Here is a 27,280-nt window from a genome sequence, read left to right as displayed (position 1 = left end):
GCCGAGCCTCCGCCGCCAGCCGCCTCCCGGGCAGCAGCAGCAGCAGCAGCAGCAGCGGCGGCGGCGGCAGCAGCTCCGGGCCCGGCAGCCGCGGCGGCGGCGGCGCTCCCCCCTCCCGGCCCCCCGTCCGGCCGCTCCGGCCTCGGCTCCCGCGGGGGACACCATGTACTGGCTGGCGGCGCAGGGAGGCCGGCGCCCGGCGGGGATGTAAGCGCGGCTCGGGGAGGGAGAGGCCGCGGCCGGCAGCCGGGCGTCCCGAGCCCCCAGCCCCGGCCCCCGCTCCGGCCGACCGAGCGAGCGGGCGGGCGGCGCCAGGCCTGCCGGGAGCCCCGCGCCCGAGCCGGGCCGAGCGAGCGAGCGAGCTAGCGCCACGCCGGGCGGCCGGGCGGCCGGGCGGGCACCATGGGCCGGAGCCCGCGTCCTCCGGGTGCCCCGGGCCCCGCCAGTCCGCACCAGGGGCCCCCGGGAGCCCCTCGCAGCCGCTCCGAGACGGTGGCCGAGCGGGCGGGCGTCTAATTCTCCGGAAGGGTTATTCTCTCGCTCCATTCTTATTTTGGGGGGGAGCCAGCTCCTTTTGGGGCGCGCTGGTAAGGTGGGAGGGGGTGGGGGGCTGGACGATTTGATTCTTTAGCGTGTGTGTAGAAGCGGCCGCCGCCGCCGCCGCGGCGGAGACGACAACAACTTGCTCGTTTTCAGGTTGGGTTAACGGCATGGAGAACAGTCACCCCCCCCACCACCACCACCAGCAGCCCCCGCCGCAGCCCGGCCCTTCGGGCGAGAGGAGGAACCACCATTGGAGAAGTTACAAGTTGATGATTGACCCGGCTTTGAAAAAGGGGCATCATAAACTGTACCGCTACGATGGGCAGCATTTCAGCCTTGCGGTGAGTAGCCGGCGCGCCTCCCTGTCGGCTCCCCCGCCCCCCCCCCCCCCCCCGCCTCCCCGAGCCGTGCCGAAGAGATTGGGGGCTGAGTGGTCCGAGCGGCCCGGGGACCCCCCCTTCCTGACCATCCGGCCAACTGTCAGCCAGGTCCCTAGTCCTGGAGTTTGACAAGTGCCTGGAGAAGGGGGGGTTCCTGTCCCTGACCCTGGGGAGTGGGACCAGCCCACCCACTCCGCCTCTCTTTCCTATCCACAGATGTCCAGCAACCGCCCGGTGGAAATTGTCGAAGATCCCCGGGTGGTCGGCATCTGGACAAAAAACAAGGAGCTGGAGCTGTCGGTCCCCAAATTCAAGGTAGGACCCCCTCCCCCGTATCCCGCGCCCCTCCCCCCGCCCCCCCTCCCCGAGTTCGAAAATAACGCCAGTCCTGACCTAGCCCAGCCGGATTCTGAGTTCCCGCCGTCCGGGGGCTGGGGAAGTTTTGGCGGGGAGGGGGAGGTTGCACAGAGAGGGGGTGTCCCCTCTCGGCTACAGTAAACAGAATAACACTCGGTGAAACTGTAATCAAGGAGCTGATACAGTGTCCTGCCCGCCCAGCTGGGGGCTCCGAGTACCCACCTGGCTCCTGCCAGCCCAGGAACTCGGCCCTGGGACCCGCCCCCCTTCCCGGCTTTGTGGTTTTAGGGGGACAGCTTCCTAGCCCGAGGGGTCGTCCCTGCCCTGGCAGCAGGAAGAAGAGGTCAGAGTTGGGGGGGGTGGGGAAAGAGAAACTGTTTCTTTTTCCCCTTTCCTTTCGAACCCAGAGAACTTCCACGTTCCAAACGATTTAATCCTCCGCTTCCCGGGCCCGCCCGCGTGCTTTCCCCCTCCCCCCCAATTTTTTTTTTTTTTTTAAATTTTTTACCCTTCATTGTTTTCAAAGAGCGGGCGAGTGGGAAATGTTCTGCTTTCCCTTCGGTTTCAATGTTCTCCAAACTCCCTTCCCCCTCGTCCCCTGCCAGATCGATGAGTTCTATGTGGGCCCGGTGCCTCCGAAGCAGGTGACATTTGCCAAGCTGAATGATAACATCCGTGAAAACTTCCTAAGGGACATGTGCAAGAAGTATGGGGAGGTGGAGGAGGTGGAGATTTTGTACAACCCCAAGACCAAGAAGCACTTGGGCATTGCCAAAGTGGTCTTTGCCACGGTCAGGGGAGCCAAGGAGGCCGTTCAGCACTTGCATAGCACTTCGGTCATGGGTAATATCATCCACGTGGAGCTGGACACCAAAGGTGAGTGGAGGCCCGCTCAGGACAGCCACCGCCGAGGAGCCCCAAGACCTGTCAGTGTGACCCCCTTCTCTCCCAGGGCCCGTCTTGCAGTGTTGGGGAGCCCCTCAGTTTTCCTTGGGTACCCCCCTACAACCTTATTTTTCTTTTGCCCCCCTCTTGAGGGTAGAGTCACGTGGAGCTAAATGTGTTGTCTGTTGCTAGGAGACGGAACTGTAATTTACCAAATGTGCCGGTCCTTGGCCACTGCACCCCTAGGGACCACCTGGAGGCTTCCCCACTGCTGACACCCCCGTGGGCCCCTCTCGGAGCCCTGGTGGCCTGGGTTTAGGCAGTCCCCAGTGTTGCTGTCTGTGTTAGGAGAGGAGACAGGGTTTGTTTATTGGGGGGGGGGGGGGGGGGCGCCGCTGAGGGAAGAGCCACGAAGCCGCTTTTAAATGTGCGAAGAGTAGGTCTCTCCACTAAAAAAGTCCTCCTAAGGGGTTAGGGAGTGCCCCTCCCCCTCTTGCCGCCCCCTCCCCCTGGAAGTGGGAACCAATCTGGGCCCGGAGTGTGGTTTCATTGATAATGTTCCCGATAGAGCTGGGCGGGCTGCTCTGGGTGTTCAAGGGTTGACACTGTGTCTTCCCTCCTCTCTCTTAAAGAGACAGCATCACCTCCCAGGCAGCAGAATCCCACTCTGCGCTCGCTCTGAGCCTCTGAGCGGCTGCTGGGAGAGCTGGGCTCTGGAAGCCATACCTCCCACCCTCAGGGTCCTGGGAGGCTTCTCCTCCGTGCTGACTGGGGGGCTTCCGGACCTCCAGGGCATCCCCTAAAGTTTGTCTGTGGCCGCTTAGAGTTCCTATAGAATATAGAAGAAAGTGTCAGGTGCTCTGAGGTCCAACCAGAGGTGACTGGGCAGACATTGTTGGGGTCTTTCCCACCTTCCCCCGCTGTGGGGGGGGGGGGGGGTCCCGGGGGACCCTGCCTGGGAGGGTTTAGGTGGGTAACTTCCAGGGGTTCTGTGAGCATGGGGTTTAGGGGCAACTGGGGTATACCAAAGCTAAGACCTGAAAATCTAAATCTTCTTTTTTGCCTTTAATACATGTCAACTGAGTTTCTTAGTCTTTGCTGGGGGGTGTGGAGGGATGCTGCTCCTGGTTGGGCACAGTTACCCTATAAACTTTTGCCAAACCTGTCCCAGGCCTGAGCCTCCTCAGGGCACAGGCCACAGCCCCCTTCACCTCCCCTCCTTTTGTCTCTGTCAAGGGAGACCCCTTGGGTGGTGGCAGGCTTATCTTAAGGAACAGTCAGCCCTCACCAAAGTTGTATAAAAAAAAAAAAAAAAAAAAGGCCCTTAGAGACTGCCACTAAGTTTGTATTTCAAGAAAGAGACCGGTAAAGAGTAGCTCAAGGAATGTGTCTCCTTTGCATATGTAAGCAGCTGCCTCAGAGGGCTCTATAAATATCGATAATCTGGCCCCCTGGTCTGTCAGAGGCCTCTCTCTACTGGTGGGGGGCTGGGAATGGGGAGGAGCTAGGGTGGAGGGTTATCCAACAGGGGGACTGGGGACTGGGAGGAGGCTGTCAGTCCTAGAGTGCTTTTACAAACTCTGTCAGTCACCCAAGAGGGTTCACAACAAACTGTCACTTCTGTGTCACTGGGTCTCCTTTTCACTTGCTACTGGGCTCTGGCTGGTAGATGGGAAGGCAGAAGAACGGGGATTACCTGACTGTGGTAATGGCTGGCATGGCACAGGTGACAGGAAGGGGCTTTGTGGTGGGGGTGGCATGTCTATATTTGGGGGAGTCCCGGTGTCATGAGACATTAAATTCTTGAATTTCAGGATGAGAGAATCATACAGTTTAGCCGCTTCATTGAACAGATTGTACCTCCCGAATGAGGTACAAAGAGAGAAGTGGGAACTTGGTCAGGGTCACTCAGCTTCCCAAGGTGTGGGGTCCCAGGTACAAGGGGACCCACAAGGATGCCCACCTGTGGGGGCTGCCCCATCCTGGAGCCTCACTGAGGCTTCCCTCCCTTGCCTTTTCTACAGGGGAAACCCGCATGCGGTTCTACGAACTGTTGGTCACGGGCCGATACACACCCCAAACCCTGCCAGTGGGTGAGCTGGACGCTGTCTCTCCAATCGTGAATGAGACCCTGCAGGTGGGTGTGTGACCCCACCCCATCACCAGTTTCCCAGTGTGCACCCCCCACCCCACTTCACCAGCTCCAGCATGGGACACCAGGACCCAGGAGGGAAAGAAGCCTGGCTGTGCCCACCACAGCTTTCAGTGGGGTGCAGGGGAGGGTCCTGAAAGCCCTGTCTGCTGAAGCACCCTCTGGCTTGGCCCCTCACCCTTTCCCTGCACACGCTGGGATTACCACTGATCAGAGCCCATGTGCTTTCCACGCTGATCCTGAAACACTGCTGTGTTCAGGATCCTGTTGTCTGGTGTCCCATGGACCCCTCCGTTCCACGCCCCCACCCCCGCCAACGAAAGCCTGGTTCAGGGCTCTCCTTCCAGAGCAAGAATGACTCTTCCCTCCTTCCCCAACCACTGCCCCCCAGAACACCCACCTGGACCACCCTCTCGCAAGTGGACCACTCTCAGGAGTAGCTTTTACCAAGTGAAGAGTCTTTGCTTACTTGCTGATCCGCTGGGATGTCTATCAGGCACTTTACCATGTTACACTATTTAAAGCCTAAAATATCAAGAGGCTGGGGGAACAAGGTAGCCACCCCTCACTTCCATCGTTGGCCTCGGCTACCTCTGCCTGGAAGGTCTTTGATTTCTGACGGCCTGAGGCAGGAAGGAAATCCCAGTGTAAACCAAGACATCAGGGTCTTATCTTTACCCTGCTTCAGGGATTAGGAAAAACCCTCAAGGTTCTCTGAGGATAATTGGCTACCCCAAGATTAGAGAAGGTGAGGCCCATCCAGCTATTCTTCTTTAATCTCCCCTCCCCTCTCCGTTCACCATGCTGAGTGACCAGTTTGGCTCCGAGCTCCCCGGAAGATGGAGTGAGAGGGGAAAACAGTCCCATTCTAGTGCATGATTTCCCCCCCAGCGATCTCAGACCTTTCTCCCTCTTTCTCTCTTTCCAGCTGTCAGATGCCCTGAAGCGCCTCAAAGATGGTGGCCTGTCTGCAGGCTGTGGCTCCAGCTCGTCCTCTGTCACCCCCAATAGTGGTGGGACACCCTTCTCCCAGGACACAGCTTATTCCAGCTGCCGCTTGGACACACCCAACTCATACGGCCAGGGCACGCCGCTCACGCCACGCCTGGGCACCCCCTTCTCGCAGGACTCGAGCTATTCCAGCCGCCAGCCCACGCCCTCCTACCTCTTCAGCCAGGATCCCACAACGACCTTCAAGGCTCGGCGCCACGAGAGCAAGTTCACAGATGCCTACAACCGCCGCCACGAGCACCATTATGTCCACAACTCGTCTGCTGTCACTGCAGTGGCAGGGGCCACAGCTGCCTTCCGGGGTGCGGTGGACCTCCCATTCGGGGCAGTTGGCGGCAGTGGGGGCAGCAGTGGGCCCCCATTCAAGGCCCAACCACAGGATTCTGCCACGTTTGCCCACACTCCTCCGCCCACCCAAGCAACCCCTGCGCCCGGAGTCGCCTTCAAGTCAGCTTTCTCTCCGTATCAGACTCCTGTGCCCCCTTTTCCCCCGCCCCCTGAGGAGCCCACCACCACAGCCCCCTTTGGGGCCCGTGACAGTGGCGAGTTCCGAAGAGCACCTGCGCCCCCACCCCTGCCACCCGCCGAGCCCCTGACAAAGGAGAAGCCTGGCACACCGCCGGGACCCCCGCCCCCTGAGGCCAACAGCATAGAGCTGGGTGGTCGGCCAACCTTCGGCTGGAGTCCTGAGCCTTGTGACAGTCCCGGCACGCCTACGCTGGAGTCGTCGCCCGCAGGGCCAGAGAAGCCCCATGACAGCTTAGACTCTCGGATCGAGATGCTGCTGAAGGAGCAGCGCACCAAGCTGCCCTTCCTTCGGGAGCAGGACTCAGACACAGAGCTGCAGATGGAGGGCAGCCCCATCTCCTCCTCCTCCTCCCAGCTCTCCCCACTGGCCCCCTTTGGCGCTAACTCTCAGCCAGGCTTTCGAGGCCCTACACCACCCTCTTCGCGCCCCTCCAGCACTGGCCTGGAAGATATCAGCCCCACGCCACTGCCTGACTCAGATGAGGATGGTGAGCTTGATCTGGGCCTGGGGCCTCGGCCCCCACCCGAGCCGGGTCCCCCAGACCCTACTGGTCTTCTGGGTCAGACAAGTGAGACGGCCTTGGACCTGGCTGGAGACAGGACCCCAACCTCAGAGAAGATGGATGAGGTACCACATAATGTTTGTCTGTCTGTCTGGGTTTGGTTTTGTCTGTCTTGTGGCACCCTCTTTCCTCCCTGAGGATAACTACAACACACAAGCAACAGGGCCAGGAGAGCCAAAATAACAGGTCAAAAATAAAAAGAACGTGCAGAAAGCATCAGGGGCCGTGACTGAGCAGTTGGTTTGCCTCTGAGCTCCCTAGCAGCTTTGGCGAAAAGGGAAACTTGACCTAGATCTGTTGCTCTCCATGTTAGGTTATGGGAAGTTGAGACTTTTCTGGGGGATAAAGTCTGAATTGAGCTTCTTTGGTTGAAGTCTGAGATCCCAGGGAGTGTGGACAAGTGATGGTTTTGGGTCCCTTCCTCTGTTGGGTAGCTAAGGGCCTGGTCAAGACTAGTCCTGACACTCAGACAGTTACGGGGAAAGGGAGTAACCAGAGTGTTCTGCTGAGCTGGGTCAGGTGGGAACTCTGGAGCTCTGTCTCCTAGTACCTGGTGCCCTCTGAAGAGACTGGAAACCATGTGGGGCAAGGAGGGCATTGAAATTTACTTTCTCCCTCTCCTCTGACTCCAAGAGTGTCAGCAGGAGGGCCACAGCCAGAAGCAGGCAAAGCTGACCCCCCACCCACCCACCCTCTGCCTACCCACAGAGCTTCATTTGGGGTCTCTCTGCCCAAGCTCCCATCCTTAGGGTTAGCATGAGGGATGCTGCCTGCCACATTCTCTTGTGGGGAGGATTAAGTCATCTTCCTTGGCTCTGTTCCTACCCTCTCCTGGTCCAGGCACCTGCCCTGGCCCTCCTGGAGACCTGCTTTGGAACTTGTGATCCTGAAAGGCATGAGCAGCCAGGAGCTTAGAGGGAGCTCTGTGCCCCTGTGGGTGGCGGGAGGAGGGGCCCTCCCTCCTTCCCAGGTCCTTTGATTAGGCCGATTTGGCTGCCTCAGGGAGGAACAGAGAGGACCTTGGCTTGCCTGGGAGGGGACTGCAGGTGGCCAGGGCCCCTGGGGGCCTCTAGGCTGATCTGGCAAGTGGTTTCTGGCGCTAAGGAGTTCAGGCAGGGAGAGTTGACAGGTGTTCAGAGGTGGGGGCGCTACTGGCTCTGCCATCCTCCTTTCTTCCCGAGGTTAGGGGATGTTTGTTTACCATGCTCACTTGCTGATTCAGGGCTAGGAAGCCTAGAGTAGCTGGAGAGAACGGGCTCTCCCGCCGGGTCACTGGAGGAAAGGAGAGACTGAGGCCCAGAAAGCTGTGGTCCGGGAAGCCCCGGGAGTACGGATAACCTCCAAGGTGGCCCTCGGGAGCCCCCTGCCGGCAGTCGGGAGAATGGCTCCCGGGCCCCGCCGGACCAAACCTAAGGGAATCCCAGCCTAGGCTGACCAGGCGGGAGAGCAGCGCGAGGGGGCACTCCCTATCTTCACAGAAGCTGGTGGTTAGAAGTTCTGGTTCCAGGCCTTAAGCCTTGAGCCTCGAGTCCCACCTCTGTCACTTACTGGTTATGTGACCTTAGGGAAGTCACTTTCCCTCTCTGAGTCTCAGTTTCATCATCTGTGAAATGGTGGGATAGTCAGAGTATCCGCCTCACGCCGTCTCGGCTTAAGTAGGTGCTGCACGAGAAACTCCAGGAACAGCTCAAACTGATGCCCAAGGCTCAGCGGCTAGTTCCCACAGGTTCTCGCCCCCCGGACGTGGGAGGGGCGGAGGGAGGGGCAGGGCCTCGAGCTGGTGCGTGGACCCCGGTCTCCTTGTGATTGGCTGGCAGTGGGGCTGGGGTTAACCCTCTGCGTGCTGCGCCTGTCTCGCAGGGCGCTGTCCAGGACTGATCTGGCGCTGTCCCTGAGTATCAGGCTGCAAGCCTGCCAGTGCCTCCCTCTCAGCACGAATGTGGGACCCTGAGAGGCAGCGAGAGTGTGTGTGTCTGTAGAGGGGACAGAGTAACAGCCCGAGCGTCCTTCTGCTGCCGGAGATTTCGTTTACCTTTTCTCCCAGTCCCTCCATATCCCTTTTCTCCCTCCCTCGCCTGTAGGTCTGACCTTTGACCTTCTAGCCTGCGTAGACCCCCCACCTCCTTAACCTTCAAATGCACTCCCTGTCTCTGGCAACCTACAAAGGCTCTGTCTCCCCAGATGGCACCTGAGCTACCTTTTCACCTCTGGTCCTGACACAGGAGCCTGGGGGCAGTCCATTACTCCTCTCCCAGCCCCTGTTCTGCCTTCTTGCTCCACCTCTACCCTGTGGACACCATGGCCTGCTCCAGTTCCAGGCCTGTGCACCCAGCTCCCCAAAGCCCCAAGTGTGAATGTAAAGAGGACCTCGCTATTTCACAGCCAAGTCACACTTGGCTCCCCCATTGACCTGGTACCGCTGTCCTGGATTCCCACGGCAGCCCCGACCCCTCACTCAGCAGGCACCCTGGGCTCCAATCTCAGCTGTTTCTGACCAGCGCCTCTTGGGCCAGTGATTTACGTGTGTCTCTCTGAGGGTGTTTTCTCACCTGTCAAAAGATTGGAATAGAGCCCTTCCTCATGAGATGATGGTACAGATAAGAAACATGAGACATTGTGCTCACAACACTCAACCCAACCACAGCCTGTACAAAAACTATGTGAACGGAATAATTAAGGAAAACATACAGACTTATCTCCTTTTCATGCACCCTGACTCCTGCTAAAGCTTCTCCTTCCCTTGCTTCTGTCACCTCTGCCAGGCCCTCTCTGCCACAGTGAAGACTGCAGGCCAACTGGGAATAAAGGCTGGTGAGCCACTTCCTGGTTGGAATCCAGGCTCCTTCTCAGTGGCCATGTAGCCTTGGGCAAGTTAAGCTCTCAGTGTTCAATTTTCTCATCAGTAAAATGTGGTAAACACCTACGTTGCAGGTTTTCTGAAGGTTAGCTGAATGAACATACATAAAATGCTTAGAAAGGTGCCTGCCAATAGGACAGGCTACGTGCTGTGATAAGTTGTTTCAGTCATGTTTGACTTTTTACAGCCCCATAGACTGTAGCCCACCATACTCCTCTGTCCATGGGATTCTCACAGCAAGAATATTGGAGCAGGTTGCCATTTCCTCCTCCAGCAGGGAAGGGCTATAGAAATGTTATTAACTATTAGTATTATCTTCTCTGAATACAAGTTGAAACAATCTTTCAAATTGAAACAGAATCTTTTTCCTTCTTCATGTCTCACTGCCCCCTTCTTTGCTTTCGTTTTCTTTGCAAAAGACTATATATTTCACATTCATCCTAGTCAGCCTTTGCCTTATCCCTCTAGAAGTTCAGCTCCAAGAGAGCAAGTTTGTCTGTCTTGTTCATCACCGTGTCCTCAGCACCTGGGACAATACCTGGTATACAGCAGGTGCTGAGCAAATGTTTGTTGAATGAACGAATGCATGAAGCTGCATGATAACCCCATGAGGCAAGTACTATGATGCCCAAGATACAGATGGGAAGACTGAGGCTTAAAGAGGTTAAATGACTTGCTCAAGGCCACACGGCTGGGATGGGAAGGGATGAGGATCAGGACTGCGGAAGCCATGTTGCTCACTAGTCTTACAGAATGCTGCTTCTCTGACCTTCTGGTGTTGGGAAGGGGAATCTGGGAGCCTGGCTTCCCAGGCTCCCCCTCACTTCTCTCCCCTTGCTCTCCCTGCAGGGGCAGCAGTCCTCAGGGGAGGACATGGAGATCTCAGACGACGAGATGCCCTCGGCCCCCATCACCAGCGCTGACTGCCCCAAGCCCATGGTGGTGACCCCAGGGGCCGGGGCCGTGGCAGCTCCCTCCGTGCTGGCCCCAACCTTGCCACTGCCCCCGCCCCCTGGCTTCCCACCACTGCCCCCGCCCCCACCCCCACCCCCACCCCAGCCCGGCTTCCCCATGCCCCCACCTCTGCCACCACCACCGCCCCCGCCACCCCCGGCCCATCCAGCTGTGACAGTGCCCCCACCACCCCTGCCAGCCCCGCCGCCTGGTGTCCCACCCCCACCCATTCTGCCGCCACTGCCGCCCTTCCCACCAGGGCTGTTTCCTGTGATGCAGGTGGACATGAGCCACGTGCTGGGGGGCCAGTGGGGCAGCATGCCCATGTCCTTCCAGATGCAAACGCAGATGCTGAGCCGTCTGATGACGGGCCAGGGCACATGCCCCTACCCCCCCTTCATGGCTGCCGCAGCTGCAGCCGCCTCCGCCGGACTGCAGTTTGTCAACCTGCCGCCCTACCGGGGCCCTTTCTCCCTTGGTAACACTGGCCCAGGCCGCGGGCAGCCCTGGCCACCCCTGCCCAAGTTTGACCCATCAGTGCCACCACCAGGCTATGTGCCCCGCCAGGAGGACCCGCATAAGGCCACTGTGGACGGCGTCCTGCTGGTGGTGCTCAAAGAGCTCAAGGCCATCATGAAGCGGGACCTGAACCGCAAGATGGTGGAGGTGGTGGCCTTCAGGGCCTTCGATGAGTGGTGGGACAAGAAGGAACGGATGGCTAAGGTGAGTGGGCAGCATGTCCCCTCGGTGGGGGGCGGGCAGGCCAGAGGCAGAGACCTGGCCAGGCAGCCTCTGTCGTCCCCAGGCACCTTAGTGGAAACACCACCACCCAGATCCCCCAAACAGAATAGTGTGTGTTATTTTGTGAAGCCAGTGTGTCGATGACACATGTGTACTCACTGTGTGTTTCTCTTGGATTCCAATCTCCAAAACTCCAGTGCCCCTGCCATGTGTGGGCAACCATAGTAACAGCTTCTCAGGTGAGGAAGTTGAGGGTCAGGGAAGCGGAGTGTGGCGCTGGGGGTGTCCTGAGTAGTGACATGAAATGCGGTAGGTTCCAGGAAAGGAAGTGCCCAGTTCGGGCATGACTGTCACTGTGGAAAGGATGGCAGGCTACTCGAGGGACAGGGTTGGTGGCCGTACTCTAACCACACTGACCTTCCCCTCCTCTCTCGCACCCCAGGCCTCGCTGACCCCAGTGAAGTCGGGTGAGCACAAAGATGAGGACAGGCCGAAGCCCAAGGACCGCATCGCCTCTTGCCTGCTGGAGTCCTGGGGCAAGGGCGAGGGCCTGAGCTACGAGGGGCTGGGCCTGGGCATCGGGCTGCGCGGGGCCATTCGACTGCCCTCCTTCAAGGTCAAGAGGAAGGAACCGCCAGACACAGCCTCGTCTGGTGACCAGAAGCGGCTGCGCCCCTCCACCTCCGTGGATGAGGAGGACGAAGGTGGGGCCTTGCCGGGTGCTGGGACTTCCTCCTTCCCTACTCGCCCCCACCTGGCTCTGACCGCCCGCCCTCCCTCCCTGCAGAGTCTGAGCGTGAGCGGGACCGGGACATGGCCGACGCCCCCTGTGAGCTCGCCAAGCGGGACCCCAAGGGCATGGGCGTGCGGCGGCGGCCAGCCCGGCCCCTGGAGCTGGACAGCGGCGGGGAGGAGGACGAGAAGGAGTCGCTGTCGGTGTCGTCTTCCTCGTCAGCATCCTCGTCCTCGGGCTCCTCGACCACCTCACCCTCGTCCTCAGCCTCTGATAAGGAGGAGCGAGAAAGCACGGAGGAGGAAGGGGAGGGGGAGGAGGAGGGGGAGGAGGGCCCCAGGAGCCAGATCTCCTCCTCCTCAACCTCATCCATGTCAGATAAGGTATTGTTTGGGCTTGGGGAGGCCTGGGGAGCCGGGCCAGGCGAGGGAGCCCTTCGGCTCACCTGTCCAGCATCCGTCTCCCCTAGGATGATGATGATGAAGACAGCGACGACCGGGATGAGTCTGAGAATGATGACGAGGACACAGCCCTGTCAGAGGCGAGTGAGAAGGAAGAAGGGGACTCAGATGGAGGTGAGTGTGGCTTCTGGCCCAGCCCAGGGTCCCTCTGCAGAAAGCAGAGCCTGCACAACAGTCAGCAGTACTGAAGGGGTAGGATTTCTTGACTATGAAGTGTGAAGTCATTAAAACACAAACACAGCCTGCTGTGTAATTCCTTTTTAATGAAATGTCCAGGATAGGTCAGTCCACAGAGATAGAGAATGAGATGGTTGGATGGCATAACAGACTCAATGGACATGAGTTTGAGCAAACTCCAGGAGATTGTGAAGGACAGGGAAGCCTGGTGTGCTCCAGTCCATGGGGTCGCAAAGAGCAGACACGATTGAGCGACTGAACAACAGTAGAGACAAAGAGTAGACTAGTGGTTGCTGAGGTCAAGTGGTGGGGATAGAGGGGTGATAGCTGAAAGGAACGGGCTGCTTCTTGAGCTTGTGAAATTTCTATCTTTGGGACACGATAGAAATGTCAGTTGTCCACATTGTGAAGGTGCTAAATACCACCGTGTCATCTACCCTAAGATGGTTAGGTTTATGTTATGTGGATTTCACCTCTGTTGGAAAAAAACAGATGATGGTGAGTTAATACACACACACACACACACACACACACACCCCTCCACACACACACACACCCCTCCACACACACCCCTCCACCTACCTGAGGGACACGTTCACCCCAGCGCCTCCTGTTTTGAGCCCTTTGGTGACGCCTCTGGCTGGGGCACAGCAGATAATAACAGGGCCCTTGCCCGTGTTCCCCATGCAGAGGAGACGGTGAGCATCACCACCTCCAAGCCTGGAGCTGAGTCCTCCAGTGAGAGTTCTGAGTCATCTGACTTCGCATCAAGCTCCGAGTCCTCTTCATCATCATCCTCAGAAGATGAAGAAGAGCTGCCAGCTGGGGAGGATGAGGAAGAGGAGGAGGAGGAAGGGGAGGCAGCTGCAGACGAGAGCATGGCTCCCACTGCTCCTGACGAGGACTTTGAGAATGAAGTCGTCACAGGAGCACCCACAACGGAGTCACAGGGCCCAGAAGAGGAGGTGGACATTGAGGCTGAGGACGAGGCCCCTAAGGAGCGGACCCCGATGCTGGAAGAGCCCCCCTTGCCTGTGAGTGTCGAGGAGCTGGCTGGCTGCAAGGAGCCCCCCGGGGAACCAGGCCTGAACCAGGAAGGGGCCAGGTTGCTGTCTCCAGAACCCCCTGCAGGAGAGATGGAGGCCCGGCCCCTGCCATCCCCAGAGCCTACCCCAGGTAATACTTGCAGCCCATGGGAAGGCGGTGGGAATAGAAACAAGATGTCTTTAACCATCAGAATGAACCAGGGCTCCTTTGTGCCATCACTTAAAGTTACCAAGTAATTTCCTTATCTGTAAAACGGGATCAATGGATGGTGCTTCCCCCGTAAGGTCATACGGGAGGATGGAGCGAGATGACTTGCCACTACGAAGCTGGGTACCTGTTAGACCCCAAAGGCAGGTCTGCTGCTGTCACCATTCCTCACTGTATTTCCCTGGGGTCTAGTCCTTGGACTGCTAGTCCCATGAGATACTCCCAAAAGAGGTGTGGATGTGTATGGTCTTTTAGTGATAGGCAGGCAGAGAAGGCTTCTGGGCCCTGGGCACCTATCACCAGAAGGGTGCTGGGTGGGTTAAAAGGGGCTGTGGGCACTGCCCCCTCCATCATCTTGGTGGAGCTGCACAAAGCACGTGAAAGGCTCTGGCAGTGCCGTCCAAGAGAACTTTGTACAGCAATCAGCATGTTCTCTCTGCCCTGTCCAGCCCCATAGCCACTAGACACAGCATTGTTAAGAGCTTGAGAAAGGGGGAGAGTGCCGCTGTGGGACAGAATTTATAATGTTGATTAAGTTAACATAAACTACTATATGGGGTCACACAGAGTTGGACACGACTGAAGCGACCTAGCAGCAGCAGCAGCAGAAACTACTATAGCCACACGTGGTTAGTTGGTACCTCTAATAGTCCTTAAGGAGAGCAACCCGTTGTATTTTGTTTAAGTTTTTTATTTGGCTCTAGAACCACAAATTTTTGCCAATTGTTAAACGTATTTATAAAGCCTCTATTTTTATCTCCTTTATAGTTTTAGGAACTGAAAATAACAACAGTGGACCAAAATGGGCAAAAGTATCGTCCCTCCTGGAGCTTACGCTCAGGGCAGGGTGACAGATGACAGCCGATAATTTAGAAAACACACTAGGTGACAGTGGAGAGAAACGCTAGGGGAAAACCTTAAAGGCTCTGACAAGTCGTGCAGAAAAGGGACTTGTTTAATTTTATTCAATAGCAGAGGTCATTTTCTTGGTCCCTGGTATGTTCCTTGCTCACCGGAACACCATTCTAAAGACAGTGTCAAGGGCGCCAGCTGGGTCTCCTGCATCTTTGATTGATTCCCACCAACATTTCTCAAATCCTGCTGTATATCTAGGAATCTAGAGGGTGCGAGTGCATACCCAGAGAGGTGTCCAGGGTACAGTAGGGTAGCATGAGGAGGGGCCGTTTGAGTCAATAACTAAGGTCTGCTTTCTGCCTGCTGCTCTACAGAGGACAACCTGGAAGCGGAGCCTGAGGCCCCGGCACTGCTTTCTTTACCGCTGCAGCCACCATTGCCGCCGCCTCGACCGCCCCGGCCACCCAGCCCACCACCAGAGCCCAAGACCCCAGACCCCCCACTCCCATCCGTCCCTCTGGAGCCTCCCCCCCATGAGGAGCAGCCCCCACGTACTCCGAGCCTCTGTGGCAGCCTGGGCAAGTCCCAGAGCGCCGAGGCGGTGCCGGCCACGCCGAGTGGGGAGCCCTTGCCGACGGCGGGCAGTGGCGGCCTGGCCCTGAGCTCCCCGCAGCTGCCCGGTAGCCCCTTCTCCTACCCATCCCCATCCCCCAGCTTGAGCAGCGGGGGCCTCCCAAGGACACCTGGCCGGGACTTCAGCTTCACACCCACCTTCCCCGAGCCTGGCGGCCCCCTACTTCTGCCTGTCTGCCCCCTCCCAGCTGGCCGGCGTGACGATCGGTCTGGCCCCCTGGCCTCCCCGGTGCTCCTGGAGACAGGCTTGCCGCTTCCTTTGCCCTTGCCCTTGCCCCTGCCCCTGGCGTTGCCCGTACCTGTCCTGCGGGCCCAGTCGCGGGCCCCCACCCAGCTGCCCCCTCTGCTGCCTGCTCCACTGGCCCCTTGCCCACCCCCCATCAAGAGGAAGCCGGGCCGGCCCCGGCGATCCCCGCCAGCTGTGCTCACCTTGGATGGGCCTTTGGTCCGACCGCCAGGAGGGGCCGCCCTGGGCAGGGACCTCCTGCTTCTGCCAGGCCAGCCACAGACCCCTGTCTTCCCCAGCACCCATGATCCCCGGACCGTGACCCTGGACTTCCGGAACGCGGGGATCCCAGCCCCCCCACCACCCTTGCCCCCCCAGCCCCCTCCACCCCCACCTCCACCACCTGTTGAGCCCACCAAGCTGCCCTTTAAGGAGCTAGAGAACCAGTGGCCTTCTGAGGCCATACCTCCGGGTCCCCGTGGGCGTGACGAGATCTCCGACGAGTTCATGGCCAAGGTGCGGGGGTCCTGGCGCCGGCCACCGAAGAAGCGCCATGAGGACCTGGTGGTCTCAGCCTCGCCCGAGCTCTCGCCACCGCAGCCTCTCTTCCGGCCCCGCTCAGAGTTTGAGGAGATGACCATCCTCTATGACATCTGGAATGGTGGCATTGACGAGGAGGACATCCGCTTCCTGTGTGTTACCTACGAGCGGCTGCTGCAGCAGGACAACGGCATGGACTGGCTCAACGACACGCTCTGGGTCTACCATCCCTATATCCTGCCAGGTGGGGCGGGGGCCACACCTCCCTCTCTGGGTGGCATCTCCTACGAGGGCGCATGTCACCACCACTTGTGGATGGTGTCTGTGTGTTGGTGCCACACCAGGCTCTGTATGGAGTCATCTCTGCCTTGTGCGCCAGAATTAAGAGATCTTGGGGCCAAACGTAACAACGTGATTGTACAACATAACAGAAGCAGGGGCTGACAGAGGGCTCACTCTTCCTGGCTCCCCCTCATCAGCTAATTTAATTTTTCCAACAGCCTAGGGAGGTGGGGGCTATTATTATTCCCATTTTACATAGGAAGAAACTGAAATTCAGAGAGGTTAAGTTACCTGCCCAAAGTCATGCAGCTATAAAGTAACTGAGTGGAGATTTGAACCCAGGTAAACCTGGCTCCAGAATCTGGGCTATTAATCACAATGCCCCCATAGTCAGTTGTTAGCACAACCCAGTGAAGTTGGTGCTATCTTTATCCCTGCTGTACCAAACTAATATACTGAACATTTATTCTGTGTCAGGAGCTCTACTCAGCATCTGTAATCATTCCGAGGGTGTCATAATTATCCCATTTTGCATATGGGGAAACTGAGGCAGAAGGTGGATAAGAAACACACTCAGGACCATGCAGCTAGGTACCTGACAGAGTTCTAACCACAGTGGAGTTGGGCAGTGGGCAGCTTTAGGGAGGTGGCCTAAGTGTGGGTGGTAGAGCTGGGTGTCATCAGCGTCCTGGAGATGGGTCTGAGGGTAAGGCCAGGTCTGGGAAGATGGGGCTCTCCAAGAATGTCCATGTGGCCCTTGACCCACACCCACCCACCAGCCTCTCTTCAGCTAAGAAGAAGAAACGGGACGACGGCATCCGGGAGCACATGACGGGCTGTGCCCGAAGTGAGGGCTTCTATACCATCGACAAGAAGGACAAGCTCAGATACCTCAACAGCAGTCGTGCTAGCACCGACGAGCCCCCCACGGACACCCAGGTAGGGCCATCAGGTGCCCACCCACCCAGGAGCCTCCCAGGCTGGGCAATGGGTAGGGGCCCTCCTGGAAAGGGTGCCAGGCAGCCAGGGCAGTTGTGGAACCAGAGGCCTGGCTCACGGTGCCATCCCCCTGGGTGCTCAGGTGTGAGAGGTGAGGCGAGGTGAGCGGCGGGCAGGGAAGCGATTGTGAAGGGTCTTTGTCAGGGATGTGAACAGTGTTGAATTGCATCTCCAGAAGTTAGCTTCATCTTTTTTTTAATTCAGCAAATAAATTGGGTAGGTTGGGTGTAGGGGGCTGTGTGGGGAAAAGTGAATGCCTTTGAAAAACTTAGCAGGATCATTAGAACATTAGAAAGTCTAATGGATGGGACTGGGGGCTGACTGGAGGCAGAATGGCATGACGCTGCTGGGTCCGGCCTGGGGCACTGGGTAACTGGATGCCAATCACAGAGGTGAGAGGGAAAGTGAGACCGTTGTGTTGGGACAGCTTCAGTTCTGGGGTTTATGGAACATCCAGGTAGTGAGGTCAGGTAGACAGTTAGATGTATGGGTACAGTATAGAGCCTGGGAGGGGTACTTCCGGTTCGAGGATCTAAATTTAGGCATTATCAGGATGGAAGCGTTAACCAAAGCCCGCAGCAGGGATGAGCTGACCCAGGGAGAGCACCTGGAGGGGAATGAAACTCCCAGGTATTAATGGCGGGGACAGGACCAGGAAAGCCAAGAGAGGGAAGGGATGCAAGGGTGTTGGGAGGAGTTGTGATTTCAAATGAAAGCCACGGGTTATTAGGGTAGGTAAGTACTCAACAGCTTTACTTTTTAAAAAATCATGTATTTATTTATTATGTTTGACTGTGCTGGGTCTTTGTTGCTATGAAGGCTTTTTTGTAGTTGTGAGCAGGGTGAGCGCTCTAGTTGTATGCTCAGGCTTATTGCTGTGGTGGCTCGTTGCAGAGCACAGGCTCTAGGGTGTGTGGGCTTCAGTAGTTGTGGCACATGAGCTCAGTAGTTGCGGGTCCTTGGCTCAGGCTCAGCAGCTGTGGCACAAGGCCTTAGTTGCTCCATGGCATGTGTGATTGAACTGTGTCCCCTGCATTGGCAGGGGAACTCTTTACCACTGAGTCACCAGGGAAGTCCCTGATCGCCATCGTCTGTCCAAGAAGCAGAGATGCTTCAGATCTGTAATTGAGAAGAGAAAAGATGACAGGAGTGAAGTGGATGCTGTTTTGTTACATTTAAGATTAGAGGAACTTGAGCACGTTCAGATTCTGACAGGAAGGAACCAGGTGGAGGAGAGGTGGCGATTAGGACAGGACAGGCATAGGTGTGCCCAGAGCAAGGAAGCTGGGGCCACAGAGCTTAGAGTAGGGTCGCCAAGGACAGCGGGACACAGGTACCGTGGTCTGTGAGGCCAGGTCCCCCAGACGGCCACACTCCTCTCTGATCTGTCACCCGCCGCCCCACCCTCGCAGGGCATGAGCATTCCCGCGCAGCCGCACGCCTCCACACGGGCAGGCTCCGAGCGGCGATCTGAGCAGCGGCGCCTGTTGTCCTCCTTCACTGGCAGTTGTGACAGCGACCTGCTCAAGTTCAACCAGCTCAAGGTGAGGCCAGACCCCACCTGGGGCAGCCGGGGTAGCCCTGGGACCGAAGGCCATGACTCTCACCCGCATCTCTGTCCCTCCCCTAGTTCCGGAAGAAAAAGCTCAAATTCTGCAAGAGTCACATTCACGACTGGGGCCTGTTCGCCATGGAGCCCATCGCGGCCGACGAGATGGTTATCGAGTATGTGGGCCAGAACATCCGCCAGGTAAACACTGCCGGGCAGGACAGGTGTGGGAGCCAGGCCATGGCTAGCCCCGCCCCACCCAGACTGAGGCCTCTTCCTGGCCAGGTGATCGCGGACATGCGGGAGAAACGTTACGAGGACGAGGGCATCGGTAGCAGCTACATGTTCCGGGTGGACCACGACACCATTATCGACGCCACCAAGTGCGGCAACTTCGCGCGTTTCATCAACCACAGCTGCAACGTGAGTGTGCGGCTCGGGGCCACGCCCCCGGGGGCGTGCCGCGAGGACCTGGAAGCCGCTGGCACAGGAGCCAGCATGGCCTCCTTTCCAAGCATGGGGCGAGGACGGGGGGCTCAGGAGGGAGGACGCAGTGTGATGCCTTGTCTGAGGAGCCCTTCTCCTCTGACCTTCAGTTTTCCCGTCTGTCAAATGGCCCTAATGAGACCAGAGGTGTACCTGACACGGTCCATATAGTTGATAATTGCAGAGTTCCTTCTCCCTGCTGGGTTTTTTCTATGCCTCTGCGGTTAGTGCTGGCCAGTAGAAGTTTCTACAGTGAAGGAAGTACTCTGCATCTTTGCTGTCTGCTCCTGTACACATGAGGTACTGAGCACTAGAAATGTGGCCAGTGTGGCTGAGAAACTGAGTCTTAAATTAACTTAAAGAGACACACAGGGCCAGTAACAGCTGACATGGCATGAGTCTGGGGTGTTGGAGTGGATGTTGATATCAAGGTTGGTTGTCTCATGGAGACAAGCACAAGGAGCTTCAGATGGGAGGTCAGGTACTGCTGATTGTGGGTCAAGTCTTGTTTGGCATTGCTACTTAGTGAGTGACCATGGACAGGTTACTACTTGTCCAGCAATAGTTACAAGTTGCTACTTCAGTTTCCCAAGCTATAAAACTGGGATGATCACAGTCCCTTCTCATAGGTTGTTGGGAGGACCAAGAGGGTTACTGAGCACAGGCCTGTGCAGACACAGTGGGCTCCCAGCACATGCCAGCTCACAGCATGGTGACTTGTCATTCCCTGGGGCCGGTGGGGACTTTGCTGAGAGTCTCCTGTGAAAGCCTGAGGGATGAGAGGGAATTACCTGGGTGTAGGAGTGATTGAAGTGAAGCCTGGGGCAGGGAGGGAGGGAGAACACCTCTCCAAGGGGCAGAGAAAAGGAGGTTGGCAGGGTGGCTGGTGGCTGGGTCACTCAACCTTATAGGCAGAGCTGAAAACTTTCTCTAAAAACTGAGGCAGGCTACTGACTGGGGGGTGACAGGATTTGCTGTCCTTTTGGAAAGACTTCCCTGGCAGTTGGGGCAGGAGTGGAATTATTCAGAGCAGAGACAGGCAGCGGGGACTTACTGGAGTCCAGGCCCATGGTGGCAGAAGTGAGAGCCCCTGTAGATGGAACCTGCTGAGTGTGGTAGGCCAGATCCAGCCTGCTGGAGGGGAGGTGAGGCAGGGGAGGGATGCTTGGGGGACTGGGTGAGTGGAATGGCCACTCCCTCAGTTTGAATTCACTGAGCCAAAGATGTCTCCTTGAGCTGTCAAAGGTGGATATCAAGCAGGAAGTTGGATCTGGGGTTCTGCAGCACAGGCCAACCTTTTTGTAAAGGGCCAGGGAGTAAACGTTTTTGGCTTTATGACCCAGACCATCTCACAGCTGCTAAACTATCATTGTAACAAAGGCAGCCACAGGCAGTATGTAATAAATGAGGGCAACTGTGCCAATAAAACTTTATTTGCAAGAGCAGGCAGCTGGGGGGTGGAGTTTGCTGATCCCTTCTCTAGAGCTGTGAAGTAGGGCCTGGGCTAGAAATATAAATTTGGGGTCATCTACGGTATAAAAGAAAATTGAATATTTCCCTAGGAAATAATTCGTTTTTATTGCAATCATCATGCTCATTTAACCTCAGAGGCTAGGGGTCTTTCTCTGCCCGATGTGGGAGCCGAGGCTGAGAGCAGGTGACCAGTGGGCACTGGGGTTGTGGGGCCAGGGCGTCGGGCCTTGAGCATGGGGTTCGGTTGAGTTTCAGGGTATGCAGTCCGTGAGGGCCTGGTTGGGGGCCCAGGTAGGTCAGCTCACCCTCCCCCACTCCCATCCCACCCACAGCCCAACTGCTACGCCAAGGTGATCACGGTGGAGTCACAGAAAAAGATCGTCATCTATTCCAAGCAGCACATCAACGTCAATGAGGAGATCACCTATGACTACAAGTTCCCCATCGAGGACGTCAAGATCCCCTGCCTCTGTGGCTCTGAGAACTGCCGGGGGACCCTCAACTAGGCCGGCACCCGGGGTTGTCAGCCACCCCGGCTCCCAAGCGTGGACCCCGGCTCTCTGGGGCCGGGTCCCACCCCCCACCCCCATTTCAGGTGCTGTCCCTCTACCCAGTGGCCGTGCCAGGGCCTGGCGCCCCCAACACTACCCCCCAGGTCCCACCGCAGCTCCGGCCCCTCAGTGGGAAAGGGCTTCTCTGTCTCAGCCCGTGTCTCCTTCATTTTTTTTTAAATGCTCCTTTTGGGACTTTGGTTTAGCTCTGGTGTAAATGTCTTCCCCCACCTTCTCCCCTTCATCCACCTCTTTCCCTCTGTGTTTTCTCATCCTGTCCTGCCCCGTCAGCCTCTTCCCATGAATGCTGCTATGTTGTTCTGTCTTCTCCTTTTCTTTTCTTCCTCTTCATAAGAAAAGACATTTTTAACCGTTGAAATGTGAAAGCAGAATCAGAGAGTGGGGACCCCCAGCGGGGGCTGCAGAGGCCTCGTTTGATTGTGCGTCGGCCCAGGCCCACGTTCTGGAACCCTCCAGGCCTGGGCGCCAGGCCAGGTGCTGCAGAGGAGGGGGTCAAGCCAGGCGGCTCTGACCTCAGAACACTACGGAAGGCCCCCTCTCTGCTGGCGGACTCAGTGAGAAGAAGACCCCCCTCTTTCCCATCCCCTCCTCAGTCTGTTCCTTCCCCAGCAGCCTGGGGGTGCCTTCCCCCCGCCACACACGCCCTCCAGCAGACCCTGGTGGAGCCAAGCTGGCCCCAGGCAGGAGTTTCCCCTCTGGGGCTCTCCATGCTACCCCACACCTGCCATCCCCAAAATCTTGGGTTCAATGTTTACTTTCTCATTCAAATGCCAGCAACGAGGGAGCCTCCAGGAGGCCCCAGTGTGGGCAAGGGGTGCTGGAAGTGGGGTATTTACTCTCTCCGGCTCTCACCTTCACCAAGGGGGAGAGATACACCTCCCAGGGAAGGCGGGTCCCCCAGTCCCGCCACTACGGGTGTCTGACCGAATGCGTGTGGCATTTTTTTTTTAATTTGCTTATAAGCTTCACCTGCTCGCCCCCAGCCCATAGAGCCTGACTCACCCTGCCAGCAAGCCCTCACCCCAGGAAGCCAAGAGCATATTTATTTTCGGAGTGAGAAGGTGTATTTCTCCCAGAGAAAGGAAAATCTTGGAAAAGATTTAAAAACTCACAACTAAGTCTGATAGTTTTTTTTTTTTTAACCCTTTACATCATTCTCTTCCAAGTTCCTTTCCATGGATTTTTTTTTTTTTTCTTGTGCGTGTATAAAATCAAAACGAAGGGAAAAAAAAAATAGGTTTTTGAAGTTCAGAACCGACTTCTGTACATAGGCTGCCATAAAGGACTTTTTCTCGGGAACATTGTTTCTTGTAGAAACACGTGGGAAGACTTTTTTGCTTATTTCTTTGTACTTCCAAAAAAACCCCCCCCCCCACACACACACACAAAACAAGTCCCCCGCACCCCAGAAAGCAAAGCAGGCGTGTAAATAATTTATGGAAAGTGACTGCTGTGACCAAGAGTCATCCTCAGCAAGACGGGAGCGCTCCCGGTGGGGCCGCACCACCCTGCGGATGCAGGCCCGGAGCCTCTGGTATCTCAGCTTGTGTCAAGCTTGTTATCATGTAAATTCTGTACAAAGAATTGTTATTTTTTTCTCTCTCTCTTTTTTTTTTGTCGTTGGTGGTTTTGTTGTGTTTTTCTTTTTTTTTTTTAAATTTCTTCACCCCAACCCCTCTCTGAGACTATGCCCACTGGTTTCAAGGTCGATGAAATTGGTGGCATGAAGACACAGAAAGGGACCTGGGTACAGCGGCAACCTTCTCTTCCTTTTGCGGTTTTCTGCCTCATTGTGCAACTGAGGAAATATTTATTTTTCATATGAGGAAATGTGTAGTTTGTAGAGATGGCTGATTTAAGTTACTTCTGCAGTCCCCAAGGGGCTGGCTTCAGTCTATCCCCTCCTCCCATAAAAGAAGTGGAGGTGGGGGATGTGAGGAAACCAGGGTCCGGGGTCCTGCCTCACCCCTCACCCTGGCCTCACCTTGCCCAACCAGCCTTCCCTAAGGGCAAGTAAGGGCCTGGGCCCTCCCTGTCCGCAGGAACCCCTGTCCCGCCCCTGAAGTGGCTTGCGATAGCCAGAAATGTGTCAGGTCATTTTTCTTTCAATGCCTTCATTTTCACTGAACAAACTTGCTTTTCAAGAGTTGGGGGTTTCTGCTTTTTCTTTTTCTTGTCCCTCCCTCCCTCTTTCCTCCAGCCAAGAAGAGAATCCATAAGTTTTAGGGATGTTTGTGCATATAGACTCTCATCGTATGTAACTTGTTTTGAAGAGAAGTGTTTCCGTTGTGGGTGTGTCTTGCTGTAAATATTTGTTCATATTTTTGTGAATTCAATACTATGTACCATTGTATTATAGTAACTTTTATAAAGCAAACCATAAATATACTGACTTTTCTTACAGATACGCCGTCTCTCTTGCTCTCCTGTCTGTCTGTCCTCCTCCCTTCTTTCTGTAGGGGGCATACCACGCTCACAAGGAGTGGGTGCTTACTGGGCTGGGGGTTAGGGTTTGATCCCTGGTCCAGGGAACCAAAGTTTGCATGTTACAACTAAGAGTTCACGTGCCAAAACTAACACCCAGCATGAAAGTCGCTCAGTCGTGTCCAACTCTTTGTGACCCCAGGGTCCATGGAATTCTCCAGTCCAGAATACTGGAGTGGGTAGCCTTTCCCTTCTCAAGGGGATCTTCCCAAGCATCCCCCCCTTCCCAAAAACAACTTCCTTAAAAAAAGAATAAAGGTTATGATAAAGAAAAAATAACTAGGAGAAGGGGGAGTCAGGGGGAAGGAAATTAAATTTTAAATAGGATGGTCAGGGAAGCCCACTTACCTGACGTGAACAAAGCACAAAGGAGATAAGGGAGTCAGCCCTGTGGAGATCTCGGGGAAAGGTGTCTGAGGCGGAAGGAACAGTGAGTGCAAAGTCCTGCGGCAGGAGCCTGCCTGGTGTGTTTGAGGACCAACAAGGAGGCTTGCATAGCTGCAGCTGAGTGACAGGAAGGGTGAGGCAAGGAAATGAGGTCTGAAAGGTACCTCATGGGGGAGGCAGATGCTGTAAGGCCTCACAGGGCAGCACAGGAACGTGCCAGGGCGTCCAGTTCAAGGCTCAACAAAAGACACTTCCAAATCTCAGTTTCCTTCATGTTCCCTCTTCAACCTGCTGCTATATTTTCCACCTTGATCAATGACACTTCTATTCATGCCTCCACCCACCTACCACTGCTGCTGCTGGTTACCTAAGCTCAAAGGCTGGAAACCCTAGACTTCTTTTCCCTCAGCTCCCAAGGCTGATGGTTCTCCTTCTACCATGTTCTTCAAATTCATCCACCCCTCCCTCTGCCCCTTAGTCCCACAGGCTAAGTCCTCTCTTCACTTCATTTGCTGTGGGGGCCGAAAATGGAGGCTCAGCTCCATACATCTGCATGCACAGGGCACATGGGGTTGTGCTAGAGGGGAGGAAGTGCCAGGTAGACTCAGGCGAGAGCACCTCACCCAGACCCCTCTCTAAAAATAAAAAGAGCAAGCACATAGCACTGATGCTGTGCCAGCCACAGTCTGAAATGTCTTTGACATTAAGCTCATAGTAGTGCAAGCTCTAGGAGGTAAGTGTTATCCCCATTTAACAAGTGAGGGAAACTGAGGCATTGAGGGACCAAGTAGCTTGCCCAAGGTCACACAGCTAGCAAGCAGCTGATGTAGGTGTGAACCCAGGTAGTCAGGCTCCCCTAGTCTATGCTGGTTCCTGTGGGTCTGCTCTGCCCACACCCCATCTAAAGAGGCAACAACTGCTTTGCACCAGCTGATTGTTGCTGCATAAGAAGGCAAGTTCAGAACTGCCTGACTGGACTTCACTGATGGCGCAGTGAATAAGAATCCGCCTACCCACCTGAAACTATCACATTATTTGTTAATTGGCCTTACCCCAATACAAAATAAAAAGTTTTAAAAACTTCAACTTAATTGGATTTTTTCAAATGGATAAATACAACTGTATTAAAAAAAAAAAAAAAAAATCTGCCTGCCAATGCAGGGTGCATGGGTTCCATCCCTGGTTCAAAAAGATTCTACCTGCCTCAGAGCAATTAAGCTCATGCACCACATTACTGAGTCCAAGTACTGCAACTGCTGAAGCCCGAACGCACCTACAGCCTGTGCTCCGCAACTAGAGAAGCCACCGAAATGAGAAGCCCACCCACTGCAATGAAGAGTAGCCCCTGCTTGCTGCAACTAGAGAAAACCCTCACAAAGTAACAAGGACCCAGTACAGAAAAAAAAAAAAAAACTGCCTGGTTGTCCAAGTAGAACCAGAATCCTAGAATTTGTATGTGAAATATCCCAATCTTCTGAAATGTTGACTTGAATTTGTTGAAACCAGGCAGATGACATAAAATACATCTGTGAGCCAGCTTTGGCCCATGAGCCACCAGTTGGTGACCTCCTGTGTCACAGAACTTTCCTTCTTTGCATAAACCATGGGGAAACGGGGAGGGATTTTTAACCAGCAGCACGGGCCTGGGACCTGCCATTATTCCTTGGGTTTCTCACTGCTCTTCTTTTCATTTCTGAATTCATAATCCTAGAAGCCTGATTTTCTATAACCTGACCCTCCCCCCCCCCCAAAAAAAGTCATCCCAACTCCTTCATTATACCAACTCCAATGTTTTTTCTTACACAAGCTTGTAGTTTTGATCTGACTCCTCCTCAGGGAGGGCTGTCAAGCATCAGAAGCAGAAGAGATCCTATTTGCCCCCATCTCTTCTCTGGTTTTGAAGAAAAATTTCCTTCCAAGTGTTTTAGGATTCAGTAGCTCCTTTCCCAACTGTATCATTATTTTGCAAGGGCCATTCATTCACACTTGTGTATGAACCAGCCTCTTTCCAAATGGAATCCACACTAGGAGCAGGGCTCGGGGGAATGGGGCTGCATTTGGGAGTGGGGTTGGGGACACTAGAGTCTGCCTTACCGAGTGTGTGCTCAGTTGCTGTGCTGAGTCTAACTCTTTGAGATCCCATGGACTGTAGCCGGCCAAGCTTCTCTGTCCATGGGATTTTCCTGGCAAGAATACTGGAGTGGGTTGCCATTTCCTCCTCTAAGGGATCCTCCTGACCCAGGGATCAAACCCTCATCTCTTGCATCAGCAGGTGGGTTCTTTATCACTGAGGGTAGAGGGCAGAAGCTGAAGGGCTCAGATCCCTTCTACCGGCTCTCACATCAGGAACCAAGTCCCGTGGTTGAGCAAGTATGATGCCCCCAAGTCCTTTAGCTAACACCTCTCTGTCCAGAAGTTTGGGCTTAGGGCAGCAAATTTGAGGACAGTTCATCCTTAGAGATCATAACGCCATCGGACAGGATACTGTCAAGCAATGTCGAACCTTAGGGCCTTTACCCTTGCTGTACCTGAACCGTGAACTTCCTGATGTTCAAGCTGGTTTTAGAAAAGGCAGAGGAACCAGAGATCAAATTGCCAACAACCGCTGGATCATGGAAAAAGCAAGAGAGTTCCAGATAAACATCTATTTCTGCTTTATTGACTATGCCAAAGCCTTTGACTGTGTACATCACAATAAACTGTGGAAAATTCTGAAAGAGATGGGAATACCAGACCACCTGATCTGCCTCTTGAGAAATCTGTATGCAGGTCAGGAAGCAACAGTTAGAACTGGACATGGAACAACAGACTGGTTCCAAATAGGAAAAGGAGTACGTCAAGGTTGTATATTGTCACCCTGCTTATTTAACTTATATGCAGAGTACATCATGAGAAACGCTGGACTGGGGGAAACACAAGCTGGAATCAAGATTGCTGGGAGAAATATCAATAACCTCAGATATGCAGATTACACCACCCTTATGGCAGAAAGTGAAGAGGAACTAAAAAGCCTCTTGATGAAAGTGAAAGTGGAGAGTGAAAAAGTTGGCTTAAAGCTCAACATTCAGAAAACGAATATCATGGCATCAGGTCCCATCACTTCATGGGAAATAGATGGGGAAACAGTGGAAACAGTGTCAGACTTTATTTTTGGGGGCTCCAAAATCACTGCAGATGGTGACTGCAGCCATGAAATGA

The 27,280-nt window shown here is 55.4% G+C and overlaps 1 protein-coding gene across 2 annotated transcripts; it reads left to right on the top strand.

Annotated features, from left to right (window-relative positions):
* The first annotated feature begins 2 nt into the window (after window positions 1-2).
* On the top strand, window positions 3-23,616 carry SETD1B (SET domain containing 1B, histone lysine methyltransferase). 2 transcript variants are annotated; one of them, XM_070769503.1, is made up of 17 exons: window positions 3-207; window positions 697-884; window positions 1,140-1,238; window positions 1,886-2,156; window positions 4,190-4,302; window positions 5,246-6,484; window positions 10,126-10,953; window positions 11,414-11,675; window positions 11,759-12,087; window positions 12,174-12,279; window positions 13,033-13,518; window positions 14,826-16,082; window positions 16,905-17,071; window positions 18,544-18,675; window positions 18,762-18,881; window positions 18,966-19,103; window positions 20,972-23,616. In XM_070769503.1, the coding sequence occupies exons 2-17, from the start codon at window positions 711-713 to the stop codon at window positions 21,143-21,145; spliced, it is 5,895 nt and encodes a 1,964-aa protein (XP_070625604.1). In that variant the 5' UTR covers window positions 3-207; window positions 697-710; the 3' UTR covers window positions 21,146-23,616. The 2 variants fall into 2 exon arrangements, with proteins under 2 accessions (XP_070625604.1, XP_070625605.1); XM_070769504.1 differs by lacking the exon at window positions 3-207 and adding an exon at window positions 393-587.
* The last annotated feature ends 3,664 nt before the right edge of the window (window positions 23,617-27,280 follow it).

Source organism: Bos indicus, chromosome 17 (assembly GCF_029378745.1).
Source record: "Bos indicus isolate NIAB-ARS_2022 breed Sahiwal x Tharparkar chromosome 17, NIAB-ARS_B.indTharparkar_mat_pri_1.0, whole genome shotgun sequence".
Lineage (NCBI taxonomy): Eukaryota > Metazoa > Chordata > Mammalia > Artiodactyla > Bovidae > Bos > Bos indicus.
This window is presented reverse-complemented; position numbering and strand designations above follow the sequence as displayed.

Excerpts from the sequence above, each read along its gene's own strand:
- SETD1B (XM_070769503.1), top strand. The coding sequence starts at position 711 with ATGGAGAACAGTCACCCCCCCCACCACCACCACCAGCAGCCCCCGCCG. Across the intron at positions 2,157-4,189 it reads CGTGGAGCTGGACACCAAAG|GGGAAACCCGCATGCGGTTC; the intron begins GTGAGTGGAGGC and ends CCTTTTCTACAG. Across the intron at positions 19,104-20,971 it reads TCATCAACCACAGCTGCAAC|CCCAACTGCTACGCCAAGGT; the intron begins GTGAGTGTGCGG and ends TCCCACCCACAG.